The sequence below is a fragment of the Polypterus senegalus genome, chromosome 4 (genome assembly GCF_016835505.1).
Source record: "Polypterus senegalus isolate Bchr_013 chromosome 4, ASM1683550v1, whole genome shotgun sequence".
Classification (NCBI taxonomy): Eukaryota; Metazoa; Chordata; class Cladistia; order Polypteriformes; family Polypteridae; genus Polypterus; species Polypterus senegalus.
Window position 1 is genome coordinate 249792584 of NC_053157.1, and position 18762 is coordinate 249811345.

The window sequence follows — 18762 nt, forward strand, 5'->3', positions numbered from 1 at the left end:
CTTGCTAACGCTTGCATAATCTGTCAAGTACCTGACCGGTTCCAGCTGTGTATCTTCTCACTTCAGTGGCGCAGGCCGCTCTGGAATTCTTTTAGGCCATTTTGAAACCGGGGGATTCCTTTTTTTTTTTCATGTCTTTTGATCTTGGTTCCTTAGTCTCGATAGCGCTCCAGCGCTTGCATAATCTGTCAAGTACCTTAATGGATGGCGCTATGTGTTGTAATCTCCTACACAAAATGCCCCGAGAAAGTTCAGGAAAATTTCAGGCATTTTTTGAAAACATGTGCTCATCGCACGGAGGTTTAAGATCCACCTGTAACCGGGTCACTCACGAGATGGCACCAGTATGTGTTCAGATCTAAAACGACCCGTAAGATATAACGCGAAATATGACATCTCTCTAAACAGAGAAAAGACATCTGTTTTAAAATTACTCGAAATGCGCAGAATACCTTTTCAGGCGGACTGATGCATAAACTGACCGCGTAAATGGACTGGCAGATGGACAATCTGTGATTATAAATGACCGTTCAAACTTGAAAAAGTGCTGCGCCGAGTGTATATAATACCACCTAAACTAGAGCCCATCATCACCATTTTGGAAACCGCTAAGAATAGACAAGCTGGACATCAAAGACGGTGTGTCTGTATTTTAACTTTACCGTGTTATTTTGTAATGGTTAAAATCCGATATTAACAGACTTCATACCGACTATCTTTGCAGAAGCTGTTGTCCCTGGGGCTCACGGTAAGACTTATTTTGATGAATATGAATCCCAATGCATAACTATTATACGCGCTAAAGGCTCGTGTATTAAAAATTTAAAGTTTTAAAAAGTATATTTTTACAATTTTGCTTAAAATGTGCATGGCTTGATCTTTGAAGGGTTTGATTATCTGCGCATGTTCGAATTTCACTCCGGGATAGAGCGCACAGCCCCAAGATCATCTCGCCTAATCCATCTCCGGGTGACTTGTAGTTTATGTTAATGCAAGCTATTAGCTCAATGCGTTATTTATCAGTCTTTAAATGTATAGGTCTTAAATAACCGTTTAAGGGGCTCGTGTCAGCGCCTATCGAGAATACTTTAGGCCGATCTACATGAATCATGTTTTATTTCAAAAATAACTTATGGCTGAATCCTTTATTTATTTTTCCAGAAATTTATATTCAAATAGATTCATCGAACCATGATGATGATGATACGGGTAAGAATATATTTTTTTAAATCGATAAAGTGTTTACAAATTTCCTGCCGGCGTTTGTCTGCGCGTTCATAACTGGTGTTTACAATGTTCCAAACTTTGCGCGTATGTCCGCAGTCATGCCTAGTGTTTACAAAGTTCCAAAGTGTGCAGCTTGTTCGCGCTTTCATTGTAAATTAAAATGTCATTATTTTCATTCAGTATTGTCGAGCCCCAAGTCCCCAGGGTTTTTACAAGCATCGTCTATTGTGGACGAATGAATATTATAACACGTGCAGGTATTTATCAGGGCCGGGTTTCTAATCTGAAAAAGTTTGTGCCCCTTTTACTGTATGGAATGTGCGCTTTGTTAAAATGTATCGGGGTGTTACAATTAGCCTAGCATCTGCGAGAGTCTGTCTAGCTACCATAAAATAGATTTTTTATTTTTTATTTTTTTTATTTTTTTAATAGTGCCGTGCTTCTATAGGTCTGAACTGGGAATTCGGCTGTCGCGTAATAAAACCTCCTCAGTTTATCAGCTGCCTGCGTGTCTGTTATTTTAAAGAGTGTATGCATATATATATATATATATATATATATATATATTTTATTTGAGCTACATACGCCGCAGGTTCTGGTAAACAACTTAAGCATTTGGAATGCGTGTGTGTGCCCTTTTATTTTAAAGAGTGTATGCATTTTGATTGAGCTACACATGGGCCAGGACTCGGGGAATGTTATTTTAAACAGCGCACGAATTTTGAATGTGTGCCTCTGGGTGTGTGTGTGTGTGTGTATGTGTCTGGCCTGTTATTTTAAAGAGTGTATACATTTTCTTTTTTTCTAGATGAAAATCCTTTACAGAACGAAACAGTTACTCAAAGGGATTCCCCAGAGGTAATCAGCCTCAGTGAGTGTCATTTCAGTTTTATCCAAGAAAAGCCTGGGTTCAGACATCTCTCCAGATTTGATAAAAAGAGGTCTTTAACTTTACTTTTCATGCTCCCCGGACGTTTTAACTCAGTTGTTGAACGGATCAGAAAATCTAAACGAATACCATAACTGGAGGGCCCCACAAACGCCACCCCCGTCTGAGTTCAGCTACCCGCCTTCGTCCAGGTCCCGCGCCAACCGACGACGGATTTCTCCCGGACCCTATGACAGCCTCAGATGGCGTTTATCCCGTCTGGGGTCCCGATCGCCCTCGACGACTCACTCTGACCTCGCTTCTCGTTATACCCTTAGGCCTGAACACAAGCAGAGGCATCGAGAAAGGCTGCAAGAGCTGACTGAAATCCTTGGCCTGTTAGTGGATCATTTTGTAGAATTAGAGGGTCCTATGTACAATTCCGTACACGAAATGTGCAGATATTTGATGTATATGAATGTTTTTTACAGGATTCTAACCCGAAATTAAAGGATAGGTATTATATGACTTTTTTGCATGAAAATAACATCGACCGCAAATCAATATTATTATTATACTCTGTGATTATAACTATTACCCTTTGATTAAATTTAGGTCATGCCTGAAAAAGGGTCTAGCGAAAGCAACGATGGCAGCGGTGACAGCAGTGACAGCAATGACGGTGTCCGCAACGTGGTTGATACAGACAGTGAGTGTGAATATCCTGTCAGGCGTAAAGGTAGGAAAAGACCGTCCAGTGAAAACCTGAGATTATTAAAAGAGATGTCTGACAACCTCGAATATTCTATAAAGCCCCCTAAAATACCCACCCCTCCACGATCTCCTGAAATTGTTCAATCACCATTCCCCGTGACACATCCGATCGACAATTTTGACCTGATTGACAACGCGCTTCGGGTTCTAAATTCTGATGAAATAGCCGTAGTTAACGCTCTGCTGGAGCTTTTGAAGAATACCTCTTCTGAGGCCAGAACGTCTTCAGCCCCTTCACCAGCACCTGATACCCTAGACACGAATGTCATATCCCCACAACCTTCTACCTCACGACCCAGTAACGCCCTTCTTCAACACTCGCCTGTTGAGGCCTTAACAGAGTCGGGTAATTCACCCCCGCATCCTCAGATGGGAACGGGGGTGCCTAATTTGTCCCGGGTAAATTCGAGTCTCGAAACCAACTCTCCACAGCCCTCTACCTCACATACGGAGAATCCTCCGTCTCCAGGGCCGTCCGTAAACTCTCCACATCCATCTACCTCGCATACGGAGAATCTTTCGTCTCCAGAGCTGTCCGTAAGCTTTCCACAACCGTCTACCTCTCGATTAAATAATTTGTCTGTCACGGAGCGTCCAAAATTTAACAATATCGAGATTAGACACCGATTCAATTTTTCTGAGGCCTACACGCTGGATTCTTTCGCAGAAGTATTTCATCATATGCACGAGACCCTTCAACACCTTTTAGACGGTTTTACGAGCACTTTGAATCCTCAGGATCTAGTGCAGTTAGAATTACGTGCTGATTCTCTCAACCCCGGTGTTTTTTCCCTAACTCCGGTGGGGATGCTTTCTGTCGAGGACTTTTTTCATCAAATTGAGTTACTTCTCCAGAGTCAAGCCACTATTTTAGCCGATTCTAGTCTGATGTTAATCGTTCAGGTAGTCAGGGTTCCGGCTGGCGGAGGGGGTGATAGGCGTAAAGCCTGTACCCTTTTCAATGATGTAATCGTTCAAAAGAAACGGAAACACCTATGGATCTCCTTCAGCCCGGATGATCAGTGCTGTTTTGCCAGGGGATTGCTGGCTGTATTAAACGACAGATTCAGAAACGATCACAAATTGTGTGAAATAGAGGCTCGTCGACTGCATGTCAGGGTCGGGTTATCTACGGATCAGAAAGTAACGTTTTCAGAGGTAGAAAAATTTGAGAGGCTCTTGGGTATTAAAATTATTGTTTGGTACCGGGAACCAAACGCTAGCGCTCTATTAAAATTTGAAACGTCCCAGGGTCGAAATCCAAAGACGGCTTTCTTGTTTTTGCACCGTGAGCATTATTACGGTATTTTGAATCTAAAGGGCTTTCTGGGATTTTCCTACATCTGCGATTTCTGCTACACGGGATATTCTAACCCGGCACGACATCGCTATGAGCAGCACTGCAACGCCTGTTTATCTACAGACTGTCGCTCGGTTGACGGGGAAGCTATTCGATGTACCGATTGCCATCGTTTCTGTCGATCGAGGTTTTGCTTCGATCTCCACAAAACACTGACATTTAATGAAAGCCGGTGCGATACCCAGAAAGTCTGCGTTCTCTGCAACCAGAAATACGTGGTGAATACCGAGTCAAAACCTCACAAGTGTCGACCCAAACACTGCCGCGTTTGTAGAGTGGTCGTGGAAGAGTCGGATGAAAATCATCAGTTTTTATTCAAAGCTTACCGGTAAGACCGCTCCAAGAAAACTATGTGTTCTACGATTTTGAGTGCCGTCAAGATGACGGAATCCACATCCCCAATTACATCCACTGCATGCATTGGAACGGTCAATCTTGGAGTTGGGCCGGTGAGGACTGCGTAGCAAAGTTCTTCGACAGATATCGATGTCCGAAATACGAAGATTACACGTTCATAGCTCACAATTCTAAGGGGTATGACGGCTATTTCCTTTTGAAATATCTCGTCGAGAGCGGACAAACTCCGTCTGTTACATCTCAGGGATGTAAACTAATGTGCTTTATAGAAGAAGATTATAACTTGAGATTTATCGACTCGTTGAACTTCTTGCCTATGAAATTGAGCAGTATGCCCAAAGCCTTGGGATTCCAGGCTCAAAAAGGGTACTTTCCCCATTTCTTTAACACCGCTGAAAATCAAAATTACATCGGACCATACCCAGAGCCTAAATATTACGGTTTTGAGCACATGATGAGCCAGGAAAGACAGGAGTTTTTGTCTTGGTATGATTCAATTAAAAGCGGTACCTTCAACTTTAAACAAGAAATGGCCTACTATTGTCGAAACGATGTGGTTATTTTGAGAACGGCGTGCATGAAGTTTAGAGAGGAAGTTGTCAGGATCGGCGATATTGATCCTTTTCAGTGTATGACCTTAGCTTCTCTCTGCCTGTTCATGTACAGACAAAACTGCATGCCCGATCATGCAATCGGAATCATTCCGAGTGATCATTACAAAAGCACTCACAAAGCTTATTCTAACGCTTCTATTCAATGGCTGATGTTTCTTTCCGAAAAGGAAAAAATAAACATTCGGCATGCCCTGAATCACGGCGAAGTCAAGATGGGATCCTTTTATTTAGACGGTTACGCCGAAGTTCAGGGTGTCCCGACGGCCTTTGAGTGGCCGGATGCTTTTATCACGGATGTCCAGAGTGCTACGAGGCGCAAGCCAAACATCCTCTCACCGGGGCTCCTTATGCCGAATTGTTTCAAACGTTTGACAACAAACTCAAGAATTTGCGTGAAAAATTTCATCTGACGGTGAGAGTCCTTTGGGAACATCAATGGGAACGCATGAAAAAAGAGGACTCGGAGCTTCAGGATTTCTTAAGACGCTTTGAGTTTCCTAAACCTATCCATCCCCGCGATGCCCTGTATGGAGGGCGCACCAACGCGATCAAATTATATCATAAGGTTCAAGGCGACGAACAAATGCATTATTACGATTTTACGAGTCTGTACCCTTACGCCAACAAAACAAAACCTACCCGATCGCCATCCAACCTTGTTTTCCAAGAGTTTGGCGATCTTAAGAAATACTTTGGGCTCATTAAAATCACCGTGTTACCCCCGCGCAATTTGTACTTTCCGGTCCTCCCTTTAAGAATTTGCAATAAATTGATGTTCGTTCTGTGTCGTACGTGCGCAGAAACCCAGACGCCCACCGCCTTTGCCGACACAACGATCGGGAAAGGTCTTTAACGGGAACCTGGTGCAGCGTCGAGATACTCAAGGCCTTAGATAAAGGGTACAGAGTTTTAAAGATTCATGAGATATGGCATTACGAACAGAGTACCGCAGATTTATTTTCCGAGTACATCAAAATTCATCTGAAAGGCAAACCGGAGGCCTCCGGGTGGCCCTCCTGGGCCCGGGACGAAGCTTCCCGCCGGAGCTATGTGGACGACTATTTCTTAAAAGAAGGCGTATTATTGGACAGTGTAAACATAGCCTCCAACCCCGCTAAGAGACAAATTTCCAAGCTATTTCTGAATTCTCTTTGGGGAAAATTCGGTCAGAAGCCTAACCAGCTGACCACGACGTTTGTTACACACACCCAAGAATTCTTTGATTACCTGTTCTCGGACATGTATCGGGTCTCCTATTTTGTTGTATCCGGGCCCGTCAATGTGGTGATCGCCGCTTTCACCACGGCCTATGCCCGGTTAGAATTGTACGAATTGTTGGATCGTTTAGGACCGAGGATTCTGTATCATGATACAGATTCCGTTATCTTCACAGCATCGCCCGGCCAGTACACTCCGCCCCTCGGGGACTATTTAGGTGAACTCACCAGCGAACTAGATCCTGACGACTTCATAGAAGAATTTGTGTCCGGGGGTCCGAAAACGTACGCGTATAAAACGTTCAAAGGTAAGGTCTGCATGAAAGTCAAGGGCATTACTCTCAATCACGAAACGGTTCAAACGGTAAACCTATACTCATTAATGGATCTAGTGCATAGTTTTGTTGAGCAAGATGTCACGAAAGAAATAACGGTTCACGGTACGCAGATTCATAGGAACAAAAAAAACCTGACGTTGCAAAATCGTCCACTCAGAAAAAGATTCAGAGTGGTGTACAACAAAAGGGTTCTTTTGCCCGATTTCACATCTCTCCCCTATGGATACTAAAGAGAGTTTTGACGTTCGACTTCAGCATCCGTTCTCAAAAATAGTCTCGACCCTCGTGTTCGGGTAAATCGCATTATGTGAAAAAGCTTTTGGAGCACGCGGGCCGTGTGCTTTCTCGCCGCCCTGACAATATAGTCTGGTTTTATAGCTGCTGGCAGACTCTGTACGACGAACTGTTAGCCCAGTTTCCCAATATCAGATTTTTCGAGGGGTTACCCGTCTCCTTAAGCGACGATGAACTACTACCGCCTGACCGAGTGAACTTGGCGATCGTCGACGATTTGATGGAACAGGCGAGCCATAGCCAAGAGATAGAAAGGGCCTTCACAAAATATACTCATCACCGGAATTTGTCCATCATTTACTTGGTCCAAAATTTATTTTTTCAAGGCAAGAAAAGTAGAACGATAAATCTGAACGCCAATTACATCACCCTGTTTAAAAACCCGAGAGATAAGCTCCAAATTATGAATTTAGCGCGTCAAATGTACCCCGGTAGGGTGAAATTTTTCTTGGAGGCCTTTGAGGATGCCACGCAAACCCCTTACGGTTATCTGTTGGTGGATCTGAAAGCCCAAACGCCTGACGAATTTCGTTTACGTACCGGAATGTTTCTCCCGAATGGCCTGTGGCCTACATCGTGAAAAGATAAAGACGGCGATTTCCGAGTATTTGAAAAGAGCCGCATGTCGATCAGAATAAAAGAAATCTCCTCTGCTCAAGACCCTGCACAGGGTATCTTGTCGCCAAGAAAAGCGCTGTTGAGAGAGGCCCGACGATTTCATTTACGCCTGGCGAAATAGCTCTCAATACTTTAAAAGGCCACGTGCCCCTGACTTCCAAACAGTTCAAGTTGCTGAAGAAGCATCGTTGCTCCGTTAAAAAACTCGGAGATAAAAAACTCACCGTTAAAAAAAAAAAAGCCCTTTTAAATCAGAAAGGAGGGTTTCTCGGGGCCCTATTAAGCGCCGCCATTCCTTTCATTACTAGTTTAATAGGATCGAGATTATAAATATGGAATACACGCGCAAGATGTACCTGGTCCCTCAACAACAAATGGCTCAATGGCATCAGAAAGCCCCAACTTCCAACGACCTTTTAAGCGCTACGGAAAGTGAACTGGATAAACAAATGAAACTCATACTGCAACGCGATGACTTGAGCCGATGCAAAAGTAAAACTTTATACGACCGCCTTACAAAGATACCTGACCTTTGTGAAAAAAGCGGATAAACAATCCGGATCTCTGACGTTATTGCTGCCTGACGAGAGCCAGGAGGAACCGCCGGGAGCCTCTCAAACAGGCTCCTAGTACCCGGAAGAAAGGGTGTACGACGAGATTTTGAAAAGTGCTCCGGATAAATCAAAGAAATATACGAAATTATTTTACAGAAAATGTCGCATCACCCTAATACAACCTACTGGAATGAGTTGGGAGAGTTTGTGTTTCGCGGAGAACCTTTACCCGTACGAATATGGTCGATCTAATGCAAAACTTAACCGCCCGTCACAACATACCGTCTTATCGGAGACCCAGGGGTTGGAAAGATTTTATTAAGGCCCTGGCCGGATTGAACATTCCGACCTCTGCGGTGCCGAACATCGACACGAGAGAGCTTCTAGAGAGTTTCAAAACTTCTACCTCAGACGGAGCCTCTGCTGTCTCTGCCTCGGTCCCTGCTGCCGCTGTTCCGATACACCTGTGGGCAAGAAAACCAGATCTCGCAGAAAGAATGAATGGATTCCTTATTGAAATGTAATTATATTTTTGTTTTTAATAAAATATTACATCGAATTACACAGGCGGTCTATTCTTTATTAAGATGATGATGATGACAGGGCAAAGAACTTTGCAGGCAGTGATGATCCTGAAAACCTTTGGAAGCGTTCTTAGACAAAGTGTTGACAAACTTTTGAACCATATCATCGTTCTTGGTGGCTTCATTAAAATACAGGTTCATAATCTCTTGATAAGAACGTCCTTTCCCTCTGTGATGCAGGAAGAAAATACAATGTTGTCCGCAGACGTTAGAAAACCAGCTTTGAAGTTGTCGGGTATGGTAAATAATGTCTTTACAGTTTCTGTTTAAAAAGCTGTATATTTCCTCAGGAAAATAGATAAAGTCTGGTGGGGCTCCGTAGGAATCAAAAAATTCTCCAGTTCCATCTTCTCTGAGATGTATCGCCAACCAGTGTTCTCCGGGTTGATTTTGACGGTGAGTATTGACGACGCATCATGGTCGGGGAGAGCCGTGAGTATCTTTTCCGGCAGTTGGTCGCACGCCAGCACTCCGTAAAACAGATTTTCTGTGTACGGGTTACCGGACAGGAGTTCGTCGATCTGCAAGGTGTTCATGCTTTTTTTCAGTAATCATAAAGTATGTTTCTTCTCTGGTTTATTTCAATGATGTTGTCAAAGACGGCGTACACTATTAGATTCACCGTATGGGGTAGGGGTTGTCGAAAGCGGATTTCAAATCTCATGTTCCCGGTTTTCATCAAGGAGAAATGGTCTCCGATTCTTGATCGGCGCCAAATCAAAGGCAAACAGGGTGTATCCTTGGGAGAATTCAGAACGGTTGATGGCTAAAGGCTGGTCTTTCAAATGCTTTCCGGAGGCCAACACAAGGTTGTAATATTCTCGAGCGGTGATGTCATTAGCAAAATCGGGTTGAAATGGTTTGGCCGGAATCTGTTCTCCGTCCAAATACAAGGCCAGGAATTCCACCTGGTTGTGCTTGAAATTGAAGGGGTTTCTGGCGTAATCCCCTGAAAAGGCATCATTATCCACCAGGCCTAGGACCACGTACTTGGGTATTTGTCCCAAGAACAGGTTCTCCTGATTGCTCACACGTATTCCGGCCGGCATACTGAGAACTTTCATATTCACTCTTTCCACGGGGTACTTGGCATTGGCTGTAGTGAGAGCGTGGGCATGCCCTATTTTCACAGCCGGCGAAACTTTAACTTTCTTGACAAAAAGAGCGGCGGATAAAATGTTTACTTTGTAACGCTCAGCATCTCCGGACATCAGACAGAATTCATTTTTGCTCCGGACCATTTTTATTCTGACGTCCACCCCTTTAGAATTAATTTTTCTTGAAAAAATAGGTCGGAATGAATAGGCCCGAGGAGTTCTACCGTTTTACCATTGGGCCGTATATCCGCTTTTTGAACCCCTGATTCGTCCGTCCAAGGCGGTGTTTTCATGTTTCGTGTCTTTGTAAAAAGACCAAGCAAATTGGAAGTTGAGAGTTTCGTTGCTGTAATTTAGCAATTCCTCAAAAAGGGCCCTGTACGGGTAAAGGCTGGAACTCTGGGATATTAAACGATCTCCCAAGGTGACGTCCACTTGTGAAAATAAGGCAGCTATCGGATAATTAACCAAGGCTACCCGGGCCCCTTGGCCCGGATTAGTTCCGTCGGCATTGACGATTTTGCATCGGATGTGTAGAAGCGTATTATTCAGGTCCAAGGAGTCTTCCCGCTCCCGTAATCAGAAACTCCAACGGGCGACTTCCGATAGAGCTGAGAGAGGGGGGACCTCACGTAGATGCTTTTCTCTACGCTAGTCTGAGTATAGGGTACCGTAAACAAGTCCAGTTCGGATTTCACACACTCTTGAGACATTCGATGAACGAAAGACATCTTGAGTTAAAAAATGTTTTTCGATTTCTTTTTTCTGCGGGCGCGGGACTTATCCTTGTGTCGGAGAGAAGAAAATGATGTAAAAGCTGAACGGCGCGTCTTTTGTTGATCGGGCGGCTCGTGATCCGGCGGTCTCTTACGCTTAGATTTCCTCATCACCATCAGACCCGACCCCGATTGATTTTCTTCGCTTCCTCGAGTCATCGCTCCCGACATGGCCCCTGCCACCACGTCTTTGACAATATTCTTAGCGGCTGATTTAATGTGGGTTTGACAATTTCGAATCCTCTTTTCAAGAGAGGCAAAGCCCGCCTAAACAAACCCAAATATTCCGCCGATCCCGGAACCGTACATCACAGGGGCTCCGGAAAACCCAGGGAGACCGTTGCCCGCTTGGGCTTCATAATACCTCACATAGGGGGTAGGGTCCAGGTAAGATCTCATCTCTGTGTTAGTCGTGTATACAACTTTTACAGGGTCTGAAATGTAACTTGACGATGACTTTACCAAACTGAAATGGAACCGGTTTGTTCTGGTCCGTCTTTATTTCAACGGTCAAAGTATCAAACTGACTCTTGCTGACCGGAGCGTAATGCGGCCTGTTGTAGGTGATTGTGGTAATCTTATTCATCTCATCCTCAATATGTACGCATCTCAAGAGAGGGACGTAACTGTCTCCGACTCTTTGGTGAGACACAATGTCGCTGTAGACGTACAAGGTATAAAACCCCGCTCTGATATCCGCGGGGTAAGGAGCTTCATTCACCAGACCTATGTTCACGTCCCCATGAGCTCCTAAAAGCCTAGCCAACTGTCCCTTGACATGCAAAGATTCATCCTTGACGGTGCTTACGACGTAGAATCTTCGCGATAGCGCTGTAGCGGAATCTCATGGTGTTTTCAGGTATTGGAGTGTTGGGTGAGCGCCATCGACGGCTTTGGGTTCTTTCGACAACGCTTCATTCATCTTGAGGTGACTTTCTCCAGGCTGGAGTAATAACCCCCCGGAATAGTATAAAATTTAACTAATCTCGGGGACACCACGATAAAGTTATTATCCGGTTTATCTAGGGTATTCCAGGTGTGCGGATACTGAATTTCGGCCAATGCCACTTCCCAGGGACCCTGTAGCTCGATGGGGGCGGCTAATTTGACGGTAAATTCGGCGATGGTATTATTAGGGAAAACATCGCGGGAAGAATTGCTGGGAAGAACGACGTAAAAGCTTTTTCTCTCCATTGTGAACAGCTGGTGAATGAAATACTATTTTTCATTCTCAGTATTTAACGTCTTGCACGTAGCTTTCAGGGATCCAGCTGTTAAACTTTTCAGGCCAACCGAGCCATTTCACCAAAATATGCTTTTTTCTACGGATATTTTTTTTTGCCAAAATCTTTTCGATCCTGAAGACGTCCGGCCCTAGAATCTTTTGTAACTCTGCGTCGTAAAAGGAACCTATAATGTCCTCGCCGTCATAATCTTTGAGTTTGTAGACGGGCGGATCCCTAGGGACTAGTTCAGAAACGGTAAATACCTCGTCTGAAAAGGGTTGTTCGTAGCCCTTGGTAAATGGATTCCGGCTTTCGACACCCTCACCGTATCTCCGACTTTGAATTTATATTTTACACTTGTTTTGGGTTTAGTTAGACCGTATAAGTTTTTAAAGACTTTCCAAGAATTGGAACTGTTCACCTCGGCAGGGGCCATTTTTATGCCTCGGTGATAGCTCAGATTATAAGATTTCACCAAGTCCTGTAGCCCGGGCAGATAGGACCGGTATTGCGGAGCTGAAATAGCGCCACATTTTGGTTTTCAGAGTTCGATTGAATCTCTCCACCACCGAAGCCTTTAATTCACTAGCGGTGGTGAAATGTTTTATTCCGTGTTTACGGAGCAGGCTTTGAAATTCCCGATTGAGAAACTCTTTACCGCTATCGGTCTGAAGTTTGACGGGAGCTCTACCTTCCTGCAAAATATCTCGAAAAGCCCTGGTTACTTCTTTACCGGTTTTGTTTTTCAGAGCCCTGACCCAGGCGTATTTAGAAAGAATATCTATACAAGTCAGTAGATACTTGTAGCCTTGGTTATACTCGGCCAGATTTGTCATATCCGCCAGATCGATCTGCCATTGCCCGTCTATATTGGAAACATACACTTTATTCCTTTTAAAATGGATTCTGGCCGGTTTATGGATCGTGTAGGCGTATTGCCCGATAACCAGTCGGATACCTCTTGATCTCCAATACGGTGTCCGGCGTGCAAAAGAGCTCTTTTCAAGGACTCTTTACCCCCTAAGGCCCCCGGGTTCTCAGAGTTATAATACGTTTTTTCCAAGACCTGCTCCATCGCTGGTGATGAAACAAACACTGACAACACTTAACAACTTAGAAAACATTTATTTAAGATTCTGAATGGTTCAGACTGCTGCAGTTTCAGGTTCAGAAAGACCCACCAGTTCTTTCATATCATCAAATTCCAGGTCATATTTAGTCCAGAGATTCATATGACCCTCATGATTAATATTACGTTTACAAAACTCATTTGCCACACGCGGTAACAGAGTAAGAGTATTCATCCATTTCATAGAATGACTGCATTACTGTGTCATGAATAGAGCTGGTATTTTCAAATTCATCTACAGTCTTTTCGACCACCGTGTCTATTTTGGGAATCGGCAATAGAATATTATAATACCCCAGAACTTTCACCGCCAAGCGTTTCAGCCAAGACTTACGGAAAATCTTCAGAATCTTCTGAAAACGACCTTGTCGGTATCCGATTTCAGGTTCAAAGAGGCAGGTATGCCTAGACTGTCCGGGATGTTTTATATCACATCCTTGACATTCTTTTTTCTGGTCGTAGTAAACAATAATGTCCACCAGAGACGTTATCAGTCCTTTAATAAGCTTCAGGGCCTTTTCCCAGGTTTCAGACAGCAACCCATCGGGGCAATCCATATCTGTCTCAGAAAGTCCGATCGACATCGGTTCCTCCGGATCTTGTTTGTTCACCCAAGGTTGTCCAGGAGCTAGGTAAGAGGTTTCCGTCTGATCCTCATTAGCGAGGTCGGGGTAAGAACTCACCGGCCCTGGAGAACGAAATCCACCGTCGGTCTCAAGGTCTGTAGCCCAGAGAGTGTAATCGGGTCGTACAGTAAAATAACGCGGGTCACGTTCTTGGCGGTCCTGAAAACCGTCCGTCCAACCCGAGTTATAAAATTGGTAAGTTTCAGGCTTGGAAGCCTCAGGCGGAAACCCTGAGGATGTTACGCCGACTTCCGTCATTGCAGAGTCTGTAGCTGTCGAAATGCGGAGAGCGCTAAAAGCTTCAAAGAATGCGGAGGTCTGATCATCCGTCTGGATCCGGGGAAAAACAAGTGGAGTATTTAGGGTAAAAGGGCGGGGCTTGACGTAAACTAGCGTCGGGTTTCCCTGATCCTCACCGTCTGGTTCTACCCTGGTTTCACACGACTTGGTCCGATCCGGGTCTGACGCTTCAGCTTTAAGAAACTCGGGCAACAAACATCTTTTCACCCCGCGGACCGACGCTTGGCTGGGACCTCGGTCCTAGATTCCATTTTTTCCCGGTCAGAGTCTTTAGAAAACGCTCGGCTGTTTTACGCCGCTCAGTTTCAGAAGTGGCCGGGCAGTGTGGGCCTATGGTTAAATGCGGCCTGACTCGACCGTGTCTTTGATCTGACAGTTTGTTATCTGTGTGTGTGTGTGAGCTGGAAAAATGCAGGTTTTTGAAGCCAAGATGAGAACAAAATGCTTGGCTTTTTATAGGGCCTTTTCAGAACTGGCCGGTAAGTATCGGGGGACTGGGAGGTCTGGGTATGCCGTCCGTCTGGGTACGGAACATCCTCGGGTCGGTGCTGGGGCGACTTTAGGCTGGTCTGAGCCGGTTAGGACAGACCCCGGGCCTGTCTGGGCTTGCGCCGGAGGAAGGGCGGGGGCCGAGGCAACCCCCGGGCATGTCTGAGCTGGTCAGGACAAGCCTCGGGCATGCCTGAGCTGTTCACGACAGGCCCCGGGCATGCCCGAGCATGTCGAGGTAAAGGCTGTAACACGCCCGGGCTTGTCTTTCGGGAGAGGGGGGCTGAGCGGGTTCAAACAATGGTCAGACATCCGTCACACGGTCCGTTGACAGTTTATTTCGCCCGGCAGGTGCAATCCGGGTTCAACCAGCGGTCAGACATCCATCACACGGTCCGCTGACAGTTTATTTCCCGCAGGTGCAATCCGGTTCAAACAGCGTCAGGCCTCCGTCAAACGGACCCTTGACAGTTTATGGAACCAATCAGGGGCCAGGGAGGGTTCAAGGAGGAGTCGGGAGGGACGGGAAGCCTTACACCAATCCGACACCGGGCGGCGCCAACGGGGCGGAGAGAGGTAACGTGGAGGGGCGGGGGAATTCCGACGTGGCGTCATCAGGAGGCGACGGGGCGGGACTTCCGGTATGACGTCAGAGGGGGTGGGGTTTAAAAGTCATTAATCATTATGATTCACAGCTCTAATTGCGATTTTGACAGAAGCCGCATGCCTATAACTACTAACCACATTTAGGACAACAATGAGGTTTTTTTCTTGCACCTGGAAGTTGTTGAAGAAGATTCTTGCTGTTTGTGAAATATGTGTTGTATTCCACTGTGTTCATTCCAGTGTGAATTGTGGTCGAAATTTAACATCTTATTAAAGTAAGAATCACCTCTAACAGGACAACTCAGTAATCATGGAGGAGAAAAGCTGTTCATTGTATCTTTTAATTACTCTTTATCAAAATGCCTTGGAGGGAGCATTCTTCAAAAGCAGTCTGTCACAGCCTGGTCAGACTGATCACAATAACAAAGAATAGAAGTTCATTTTATAAACTGTTGAAATTACATGCAGTGTCAATCAATGCATACATTTGACTCAGGTTGGTTCTCTGGTTTTCACCCAAATGATTTATATAAAATAAAAGTCTGTTATATTATATTCTGGTTCTTCTTAAACCTTTGAGTTGCACCACGACCCTTGACATTTCTGTGCAGATAACAATTGTCAATTCTCCTTGCTTATAGTACATCTGCTGATGTCTTAGTCATCTTTAAGTACATTTTGTATTTTACATCAATCTTTCTTGTAGCACATTCTTTATTTACTTGACCATCTCAGTAGTTTTCCTAAACCAATTCTTATATTTCAGTTTACATTTTGTTGTTTACTTGACCATTATTTGGTTTCCCACATTTATTAACTCTTTATGCTATGTTACCTTAAAATTATTCTTCCATAGAATTCATATGTTGCTCTGAGGTCACCTTGCAGCTACGATCTGTTTGCCACTTTCAGTGTTTTCTCCACTATTCTTACGTACTTATTAACTACTTTCAACTGAAGTCCTTTACTCACTCGGAAGACTTTTCTTTAATATTTTTGGTTGAGGAGCCAATGGAAAGATCATTTGACATTTCTGGGACAGGCTTTACTCCAATATGACTTTGTGTGTGTCTCCTAAAGCTTCTTCTGGACGAGTATCCTTTACCACATTCAGAACAGGTATACGGCTTCTGGTGGACTGGTTTAGTGTGGATCCTTCTGTGGCATCGAAGCACTGTTTGACATGAGAATCGTTTTCCACATTCTGGACAGCAATAGGGTTTTTCTCCAAAGTGAATTCTCATGTGTTTCTGAAGATTGCATTTCACTGAGAATGACTTACCACATTCTGGACAACAATAAGGTTTTTCTCCTGTGTGGATTCTTCTATGCCTCTTAAGAATGCTTATACATGAAAATGAATTGCCACATTCTGGACAACAATGAGGTTTTTCTCCTGTGTGGATTCTTCTATGCCTCTTAAGAATGCTTATACATGAGAACAACTTACCACATTCTGAACAGCAATGAGATTTTTCTCCTGTGTGAATTCTTCTGTGGGTCTGAAGATGGTTTCTCGTTGAGATCGACTTACCACATTCAGGGCAACAATATGATTTTTGTTCAGTATGAATTTGGAGTTCTTTCTCCACTTCCTGTCGATCAGGTTTGATGGCTTCTGTCCGTGTTGATCCAGTAGCAGGGAGAGAACTGAACTGAAAAAAGGCTGCTGTCAAGTTCTCTGATCCTCTAGCTGATTTCTTCATACCTTTCAATTTGTATTGAAGTGAGAGCTGACCAAATAAAGGTGGAGATAAGGTGCCATTCTTCTGCAATTCTGAAATAACACAAACATTTAAAATTTTATTATAATTATTACTGTCCTAACATGTTTTTCCAAGGTGACGTACAACATTTGAGACACAATTGGTTACATTCCTCTTGTTCTTTCAACTGGAGCACAGGTAGGTGACGTGACATTCTCGATGTCACATGGTGTCAATAGCTGAATTTGAACCTGCAACTTCAGGGTTTGACGTCCAAATTCCTAGGCACTACCCGCCTTTAAAATAAATGACACAGTACAAGTAAAGTGGTGACACAATGGTTGGAGTTCCTTCCTCTCACAGGTGCTATTCATGGTCTGGCCACTCCATGTGTGGTCTTTAGATGTTCTGCTGCTGTCTGTTCAATTTCTCCACCTTTCTCTCATATGTGAAAGGCAGGCCTGATCTGATCAATCGATCACAAATCAAAATCAGCCACTTTTCACTCCAAATGACTTGACCAGTGATCAGCAAATTAGCTGATCTTGACATCTGATCTTGAATGATAAAATGCAAGCTAGACAAAGATCCAACATTACCAAAATACAGAAACATGTCCTCGCCAGTCTAATTATGGAATGTGAAGTTTCTACATAGCTAGAAACACATTTATTATTGTGAAGAAACAGAAAACGATATTAGTATTATTGATCAGAAAATCCAAATGGAATGGAATGATGCTGAAAGAAGACCCTGAGACCCCCTGAATGTCATCCTGGCTCGTACAGGTAGCTCATGTCACTGTTAACGTCAAAGTACATGAGATTACCATTAGAAAGGTGAGGCATATATTAGGTGTGCACAGAATTGAGCAAATTCACTCTTATTCAGTGCAAAGGGGTGAGGATGTTATTTTTACTTATTTATCTCTATTTCTGGACATTTCTTCCTTAACTGCCACACAATTCAAGAAATATATATGCCTTTAACAAAATATGACTTTTGATATTCTCATTGAACATAATGCGATGTTAGCCTAACATACGTCACAGCTTCTGTCAGAGCTTCTTGATGTTCAAGTCATGCGCTTAACATTTTAGATTTTTCCTTATTCACCCAAGTTTTCTAATTTATCATTACTTAGGTAACCTATTGTTTGTTATCGTGGGCCTGAGCAGGTGGTCTTTATCCAAACTCAGTCAACCATGTTCTCCACTCTCATTTTAATCTCCTAAAAACATCAAAGAACCCACCATTAGAATTTATAAATGTTCTCTTTCTTTTATATTTAATCACATTACTCACTTATTCCAACACTCCCAGGTGACTCTTCTCCTTCTCTCCCATTTCCCTCAGTGATTTTCTTTTCAGACTCTGATAACTCTGATTTCAGCTCTGCAGAATTCTCCTGCATAGCCAGTCTTCCCGTATTAGTGGACCAGGGCTGTAAACTGGATGGAGATTCTTCACAGGCATCTTGCTTGAAAATATCCTCAGTTTTATGATTTTGAAGTTCAAGACCACCAGAGATATCATTGAAATCCTCAGCTTTAATGGCAGCAGTCAATCCCTTGCACTCCTCCTCCTCTTTAAAAACTGAAATTCTTTCTTCATGATCCTCCAGCTTCACACACACATCCTCTGGTGTGAGCCGCTCACAGTCCTCTTCTTTAATGTCCACAGTTCTTTCATCCATGCTATTTTGACAGAGGCCATGCTCTGTGGGAAAGTGTCTGCCCTTCTCTTCTCAGATTCACTTCTCACATGGACAGCCCTGAGCTGGAGGCCATTAGACACCTCAGTGTATGGACAAGTGAAATGGGAAAGCCTGTGAAAATAAAAGTGTAGAGTTAACTTCATAAAGTCAGTAAACATAATGAGCACACCTCAGGGTCACAGTGCCCTCCATGGGGTTTGGATCAAAGACGCATTTCTCTTGATTTCCTCCTCTGCCTCACAGTTTAAAATTACAAATCAAACAATTCAGATGTGATCAAAGTGC

At 44.0% G+C, this 18762-nt stretch overlaps 1 protein-coding gene across 1 annotated transcript; it reads right to left on the reverse strand.

Annotated features, from left to right (window-relative positions):
- Nucleotides 1-15869: 15869 nt before the first annotated feature.
- On the reverse strand, nucleotides 15870-18397 carry LOC120528446 (oocyte zinc finger protein XlCOF19-like). The gene is made up of 2 exons (XM_039752608.1): nucleotides 18066-18397; nucleotides 15870-16831 (listed from the first exon to the last, which is right to left on the reverse strand). The coding sequence occupies exons 1-2, from the start codon at nucleotides 18172-18174 to the stop codon at nucleotides 16023-16025; spliced, it is 918 nt and encodes a 305-aa protein (XP_039608542.1). The 5' UTR covers nucleotides 18175-18397; the 3' UTR covers nucleotides 15870-16022.
- Between the last annotated feature and the right edge of the window lie 365 nt (nucleotides 18398-18762).

What these genes read in the sequence shown, in the direction of transcription:
- LOC120528446 (XM_039752608.1), bottom strand. Translation starts at nt 18,174, where the DNA reads ATGCAGGAGAATTCTGCAGAGCTGAAATCAGAGTTATCAGAGTCTGAA. An exon ending in ACCTGGGAGTGTTGGAATAA is followed by an intron (nt 16,832 to 18,065) that starts GTGAGTAATGTG and finishes GTGTTATTTCAG; the next exon opens with AATTGCAGAAGAATGGCACC.